The 8,200-nt window shown below is 43.6% G+C and overlaps 1 protein-coding gene across 2 annotated transcripts in view; it reads left to right on the forward strand.

Annotated features, from left to right (window-relative positions):
* Positions 1-828: 828 nt before the first annotated feature.
* The window catches only part of LOC123502068, a 7,773-nt gene continuing 401 nt past the window's right edge, over positions 829-8,200 (forward strand). The window contains exons 1-6 of one of the 2 annotated variants that reach the window (XM_045251223.1): positions 865-974; positions 1,367-1,415; positions 2,248-2,423; positions 4,465-4,623; positions 5,940-6,027; positions 6,421-8,200. The exon at positions 6,421-8,200 is cut by the window's right edge and continues 401 nt beyond it. In XM_045251223.1, coding sequence (XP_045107158.1) covers positions 2,251-2,423; positions 4,465-4,623; positions 5,940-6,027; positions 6,421-7,557 — 1,557 coding nt within the window. In that variant the 5' untranslated portion in view covers positions 865-974; positions 1,367-1,415; positions 2,248-2,250 and the 3' untranslated portion in view covers positions 7,558-8,200. Of the gene's footprint in view, positions 975-1,366; positions 1,416-2,247; positions 2,424-4,464; positions 4,624-5,939; positions 6,028-6,420 lie in introns of both variants that reach the window. The other variant, XM_045251222.1, reaches the window with a different exon arrangement.

Raw genomic sequence — 8,200 nt, forward strand, 5'->3', positions numbered from 1 at the left:
AAGTATGACAAGCTTGCACGAGTTTCCCGCGCTCGGGCGCGCGGCATTACCACAAGTATATCATACAGGCGGGCTTTTTTAACATCCGACGCGAAGGGGTTAAGGAAGATTAGATAAGTTAATGGATGGGGATGACAGATGGAATTAGATAGCTTTGCTCATACAGGGACTGCCAGGTGTAGGCCTGACGGCCTCTTGCAGCTTCTCTCTTTTATGTTCTTATGTTCATTGAAATATTTAAACAGTAAAACTCTCTCGCTTTCATTCCGTTTCACTGGATATGTCTTTATTTCACGCCGTTTTTCCATTCATTTTTTTTTCATTTTTCTCTCCATAGATGATAACATTAAAATATAAAAACATTAAAAGTAGCAACAAAGAAAATATCTTTCTTTCATATTGTTTATATTTTAATTTCTTGCTTCCGTACTTTAACTTTCTTTTATTCTCTCTCTCTCTCTCTCTCTCTCTCATGAGGTCATTATAATATGATTCATTGTATCCTAGATCGAGTGGAAGGGAAAGGCCGGGAGATAGGAAGAGAGAAAGAAGGTTGACTGTGATCTCACCGTCATCGTTGTCTATGCGGGGTCCTTTGGGTTATATTTTACCTGCAGATTAAGGGATTATTTTACCCGTACAAGAGAAACTTCTAAATTATTCCCTACGTGTCATTTATTTTTACATGAAGTCTACAGTCGCTAGCGCTTTTCGTGATAGTAGCTATCTTGGAAATCTAGTACTTCAGTATGGTTACGTAACGGGAAGTGAGATAGAGCATGTTATCTTCACACACATCTACACAAACAGTCGCTCTAAGGGGGGTTAAGAGAAGACTATATAGTAAGCCACCGCGCCGCTGCCCGCACCACAGAGGCACCAGCGTCGATAAGAAACGACGGACGCCTCGCAAACTCTCACATCTAGTTCAGTTTTATCATTCTTGCATTCTCTACACACTTGGGATTGAATCAGTGAGTAAAGTTGTATTACTGTCTATCCGTCCATGCTATTATAGCCTATCATTTGACCAAGCTGTCTGACTTTGGCTTTGCACGTATCCCGAAACTCATTGCTCTTTCACAACGATTAATTTGAAAGGCCACGGAGAGGATTAGTTGGTTTTTCGAAAGCGTCTTCTGTAAGTCATGTAGGAATCTCGTTGTTCTGCCACTTTAACCATATGAACACTTAAAAACCTGCATAACTTCAACTATAGACTGTTAATAAAAACCTATGAAAGTATATGGAGGAGCAGCCAGGAATGTTTACGAAAATGGTCAATGACAACACTTTTTAGACATTTTTTTTCTGATAAGCTCTGTTTTCACCCTTTTCTGTCTATTGTACTTGCAATGCTGGGAAGAAGGAAGAAGGAATGATGTCCATAGCAGCAGAAGGATCAAGAGACATGAGTATGTATCAAGCATATACGAACATTCACTTTGTAAATCAAGCATACAAAATGAGACTGCTTTATTGGCTTGGGTTTATTCTGCATTACAGGAGTGGTAGCATGATAGAGCTAAAAAGAGTAAATTGTTTCTGAAACCGGGCCTCGTATTGAAGTTACTCGGGTTTTTAAGAATATATGTACGCTCTAGTGACAGATTAACAAAATCTCAAAATTATTAATAGGCAAATAGATAGAGGCACGGTCGACTGTTTCTGGTAAAAACAAAACAAATCCAAAAAACATAAGTGGTTGTAAATGTAATTGTCAGATTATGATATGTCTCAATCGCGATGTTATATCTATCATGAACTCATTCAACAGGGAGGCTTCTAGAAACTTGTTCTGTGTTCTTTTTTTATGATTATAATATCACCTGTAACTGTCGCGCCTCACCACAGTCGCTCATGCTTGGACTCCGTGAATAGCATGCAGGGAACGAGACGCTCACGGCCGGGTAACACTCACTGATATTTAAGAAAAAATTGTATAAGTAGGATATTAACCCTTCCACTGCTATATACAACAGTTCACATCAATAAAAGCAATTTGTGGAGTCTTTATTAGCATCTGTAAGAAAGATAAGGGATGAGAGAAAAGGTACTGTGCAAAACCTAGCTACTAGTACTGTACAACCTCAGAAAGTGGCTGCAGAATAAGAGGTGTCTTGGAATGATAGCTAATTAATGAAAAATGTACATACCAAAACGCAAAGAGGAGTTAAAAGACAAGCTGGTTTTAACGAATTTCTCTCTCTCTCTCTCTCTCTCTCTCTCTCTCTGTCAATTTTCTAGGCTATGTTTCGCACAGTGAGTCAGAGAGCGTCGCGGGCGTGGGCGGCAGCTGTCGTGAATGGGCACAGATCACTACAAACCACCGCCACCACCGCCACCGCCCGCAACCCAACACCTGTGGCACCCCTGGCACCCTCCTTCTCCAAGGTCATGGCCACTTCACCTAGACCAGCAGAGTAAGTGTGTGTGCGTGTGCGCGTGTTTGTGTTGTTTGATTGGTGTAAGGCACTTTGCAATTATTCTGACATAAGGAAGATTATGAGGGTCAGTAATCGGAATACGATAAAGAATTATCTGGTTTAAACTATACTGAGGTTAGATTATAAACGATGGGGATAGAAGTAGTTCTCAAATGGAGTGGTAAATAAGTCTAACATACTCAGTAATGAGGTTATTAGTTATCTAGATACCTTATCTAGATACCTTAAAAGAAGATTAGACAAATCTATGGATGATGGTAGGTGAAAATCAAGGAGGTTGAATAACAGACAGCGGTATGACGTCACAAAAGTGAAGCCAGCGCGCTATTGGTTCGCTGCTGCCCCTACACCCCTTACACCCAAAACATTGCCGACCGCCCATTGAAAATACATGGGAACGCCCGAGTTACACTCCTTGTTTTCCGTCTATGTCCATGTTTCAAGGCTGCCCACCATATATGTGACCTTAATAGACTCGCAGCAGTCGTGGCATACCGTGGCACAAAGATTTAGACGGTAAATCATACATACAAATTAGATAATACAGTGTTTTCCAGCTTTGGTGAACTTGGGTGAGAGGTGGGAAGCTGTCTTTGGGACAAACGTATGACTGAACAAGGTCATGTACACATGTGAATATACATGTGCATGTAGATTTAAATGTGTATATATACATGTGCATTTAAATGAAGAATAAATAAACTGTATATCAGGTGAAACTTGGCATGAAGGTTGATTTTTCTTGGTATAGCAAGTACTTAATACGTCAAATTCTCTCTCTCTCTCTCTCTCTCTCTCTCTCTCTCTCTCTCTCTCTCTCTCTCTCTCTCTCTCTCTCTCTCTCTCTCTCTCTCTCTCTCTCTCTCTCTCTCTCTCTCTCTCTCTCTCTCTCTCTCTCTCTCTCTCTCTCTCTCTCTCTCTCTCTCTCTCTCTCTCTCTCTCTCTCTCTCTCTCTCTCTCTCTCTCTCTCTCTCTCTCTCTGTATAGCTTTTATTTAGAAGATGCTTGATTTCATGTCACTGTAGGGCATTGTAAAAAGCATCACTCACTGAAATATTACTTCACTGTTTGCTTTTTGCCATGTAATAAACTAAAAAAAAAGCCATCTTTTGCTTTAATTTCTTCCGGAAACGTTCTGCTGTATTTCTTTCAATATTATAGTATTTCGTATTGACACCGTTAATAACAGGTCTACATGACATATTTAGGACACTGTATATGATGTGATTTGCATAAGTCAAACCATCAGTTATTTCTGAGTTTTCCTCTAGTTATGAAAAGGAAGTGGCAATTTCCTACTGGTTGATAAGGGAAAGGGCAATGCTTTGGGTGTAAGTTGCGATCGTAAGCTCCGCCCACCGCCTCATAAGCTTCGCCCACTGGCTTCACTTTTTTAGTACAACGGGATAGGCGCACGCCGTCTCCATCTAGGGAGGCGGTGGCTTAGTGGATAAGGTGATGAGTGTGGGATAGAGTCACCATGATACCCAGGTTCTAGGTGGTTACACCCAAGATGAACTTGGGTGGTGATATGGGCCCTAATATGGGTACCACTATAAATAAAATTGCCTGCGCCACTAGTGGGCGGAAGCTGAACACCGCTTCCTACTCACACTTCAATCGAGACTACAGGCGCTATAGGCCTTAAAGTAAAAAAAGAAAAAAAATCTAACCAATTGTTGGAAATATTATGTAGGTAGGTATTTTCATGCAGAGACTGCCATGTGTAACCTAATGACTTCTTGTAGCTTCCTTATTTTATGTTCTTCTGTGTGTGAGTCACAAGGTGAGACAGAGGCAAGGAGTCTGCTGCCCTGCCTTGAGTGACGCCCATGTGTACATCCACACACATCACGTCAGCAAGACATGAAAACCTTTCCATTCATCTGGGTATTTCATTCATTGGTTTGAAATGTCAGTTCTTTCTGGCCCTAGCACACCACACTGGTCTGTCTCAGCCACAGCTCCAGAGCAGTCTGTGCTTCCGTATAACTTTGTGTGTGCTTTCCATCCACAGAGAAGAGCAGCTACGATGGAGGTTCGCTGCGGACGACAGGGTGCGCAGCATGGTGGCGCGGGTGGAGGTGAGCACTAGGCAGACCACCACCCTCACTCTCAACTCCTCCAAGCCCCTCACTCCCGCCCTGGTGGAGGAGGCGCTCCAACACCTCTACGAGTAAGTGCAATGCAATGATCATTACGTCACATTACATAAGCAAGGCAGGGTCCAGAAAATGTCATGGTTATTTATATGCAGTAAATCCACAGGCTACATAAGCAAGGCAGGGAAGCGTAAGGTTCTTGGTGGTTATCTATATATATGGTCAGTAAAAAGTGCGTTTATTATTGGTATATCAAATGTGGTGTCAGTATGTTTGGATTTAGATATTGCAATTATGCAGTACCATGAAACTGCTCACCAGCTACTGTTTTGCAGCAAATTCTTGCATTGCACCACGCCCCTTGGAACAGTGAAAGCATCTTTGACGAACGAAATATTTACAAAGACATATTTGTTTAATTAACATAATATTAGTCCAATACACAATGATATCGGTTCCACCTCACAACATATCATTTTCACCTCTGATACCAACCAGCGGGTGAACGTGAAGGAAATTTCTAATACGTTCTTCTTTGGTATATGTCAGTGGATTGAGTGCACGGAGTAAGTGGATCAGTTGCCCCTCACTGGCAAGTGGAACGAATATATCCAAATCCCAGACCACTTAATTTGAAGCTTTTAGTTTTTCTTTCTTATTCTCTTAAAATTTCAACTACATGTACTATACTTTACTTTCATCACGCTCTTTTTTTTTCTCATTTTAACATTACTAGTATTTTCATGCGTTGTTAGCGTGGGATCGGGCAGACGTCCCTGCGTAGGTTCGAATCTCACCACGTACAGCCTTGAAACTTTGTCGTATGTCGAGTGGTTTAAAGTTACCTATATATCACCATGATACCCAGGCCCTAGGTGGATGTGAAATTGCCTTACACCAAAGAAAAAAAAATAGCAATGATTAAAAAGACGGTGCATGGAATAGTTTGGAGACAAAGGCAGAGGCGTGACGAGGCTGAAGTGATGTAGTTGTGCAGAGGAGAGATGAAGAGCGCGTGGGGAGGAAGGTGATGGAGATGGAGCCTCCAGGCAGCAGGAAGAGAGGAGGACCAGAGAGAAGGTTTATGCTGCATTGAAGGGAGATAGAGTAAGGCGGAGGCAGGTGATCAACTGCGGCGACCATTAGTTGGACTAGTATGAAGAAGTTACATACATGTGATTGCCTCAGGTGCCCTCACTGCTGTGGCGATGAGAGCGTTTGTTCTGTTTTATTAGCAGGGTCTTGTTTGGCTGGCAAGTGGCACTGCATCTCATTTAAGATTCTCAGGGAAATAGTCACAAAAAATAGATGAATAAATAAATGTCATTAAACTGTCAACCCTGGCAGCTAAGATGACCCTCACCCGTCACCCAATGTATGTTTTCCACAGCAAGGTGGAGTCCCTCAGGCTGTGTTTCCGGTTGCGTGACGGACAGCTATGGCTCGCCGACATGCCGCACCGTAAGCTGGACTTTCAGGTATAGTATCACTGCAGCAGCACAGAGCACTGTTGCTCTGGTTGTCCTTGGTGACAAATTAACTCAATTATTTAGGGAAGGAGTCACATTTCTTGTGCGTGGCTGCAGGAACAACCACCTGACTGACGCATCTCTGGCCAGGCACAAGACTGGCATCCACTGAAATCTGTGTGGTATGCTACTGATTTGTATTGGCCAGGCACAAGACTGGCACCACACTGAACACTGTGTGGTGTGCCGGTGACTTGTACCAGAGTCAAGGCACATAATTCATTGCTAGTCTGAGGTGTGTTTGGCTACATCCAATGTGTGCTTGTTTCCATTTAGATTTGCTCTTTTGAGGCATAGAGAACGTTTCTTTCAGTGAGGTTCACCGCTGATGAATCCTTTCAGGTGGTGAGCGGCGGTGACTTGGAGGAGCAGCACGTCTTGGTGAGGGACTCGCCATTCGACCTCCACGACGGGCCGTTGTGGAAAGCTCGTCTCTTGCCGTGTCCTGAGGACGCTGAATGCCACTTCCCAGAAGTAAAGGCAACCTTGCCTCACCAGTGCCACATCGTGCTAAGCCTGCACCACGCCGCCAACGACGGAATGGTGGTGATGATGGTGACACAACTGCTGATTGACATCCTAGACAGCCTCCTGCAGGGCCTGCCCGTGAGCAGCAAGCAGGTCGGGGAGCTGTACGAAGGCGTTAAGGTGAGGGAAGAGGAGGCCAGGATTAGAGCAGCACTGCTCCAGGACCCAGAGAGGCTGGTGAAGGCGCTCAGGCAGCACGTGAATAGCAAGCGCCTTCCTCTGCTCATGGAGACCTTTGGGCTGCCAAAAACGGAAGAGTGGACCACCAAGAACTTGCCTCTAGTCGTCCTGGACAACCAACGCATGGAAAAGTTTGCCGCCAAATGTCGCTCCGTGGGCGCCACCATTAACGCTGGCTTCACAGCGATCATCAACATGGGGCTGGTGGAGTTAGCGCAGGAGGCGGGGCTGCACAGGGACGTCTATTACTTGTCAAGCAACCATCCCGTCGACTGCCGCCGTTTCATAAAGGATTCCCAGAACATCCCTCTAGGTTACCACAGTATCCCCATAACCCAGAGCACCGCCACGCCCCGAGACGTGAAGGAACACTTCTGGGAGTATGTCAAGACACTGGACGCGGAGCTACGGGATAAAATCAAGAGGAACTACAATTGTGAAGAGAGATTGTTGGACACAATGTTGAGGCCCCAAGACTACACACACGAGGCACACAGTGTTCTCCGGCAGCTGCCTTCCTGTGACTACATATTCTCAAATCTGTACTCACCCCGCACGTCGTATGCAGGCGCTGGCAAGTGCGTGCAACTGACTTCCGCGGCCAACTACATGACCATCCATAACGAGAAGTTTTCTATGGGCGTGGGACTTTTCAGCTTCCGTGGACATGCGCGGTTGCAGCTTGCTTACTCGACGGCGGCTGTCAATAAGGAGGTGGCTTACAAGTTTCAGGAGAAGATCCTTGCCTTGTTTAATGAATTGGTCAGTTAACTAGATTAAGGATAATTTTTACTGTTCTTTCCGGGAGTACTGACTAATCTTATTATGACGAGGAATATCTTATTGATTCCGAAATTGTATGAAAGTTTCAAAATAGCATTACCTGAAGTACGAATACTTAAGAAGCAAACACGTCGATGATGGTTTTAGTGGTATAGGTGTAGACATAGTCCTCGCATCGCCCTTGTGTATGTTGTCACTACACCCTTAAGGCAGGACTTGGTAATATTGACAGTAGCTCAGAAGCTATGTACTTAGTGTGAGACAATCCTGTACGTTTAACTCCTTTTATGTTGTAAGATATTTTTTTTTACAAAGAAAGGATAATTTAGATGTGATTTTGGTTGATATTGCATGCGAAATCATGTAGATGTTTTACATTTAAGCCAAGGATGTAAGTCCCGGTAAGGAGTGACATAATAACGTATTCGATGAAGAAGAATGTAATATTATAATGTTTTCTGGATGATGCTTTGCCGACTGTGGAGCGACATTGCTGCCTCTGAACCCATGCACATTATTTCATCATTTCATATTTTTGTGTAATTATCTATTCATCTATTTTTTTTATGTTATTTTATTTCATGCTGTTGTTTTTCATCAATTGGTTCGTACAAGAGACCAGTGCAGGACG

The sequence above is a fragment of the Portunus trituberculatus genome, chromosome 10 (genome assembly GCF_017591435.1).
Source record: "Portunus trituberculatus isolate SZX2019 chromosome 10, ASM1759143v1, whole genome shotgun sequence".
In the NCBI taxonomy this organism is placed as follows: Eukaryota; Metazoa; Arthropoda; class Malacostraca; order Decapoda; family Portunidae; genus Portunus; species Portunus trituberculatus.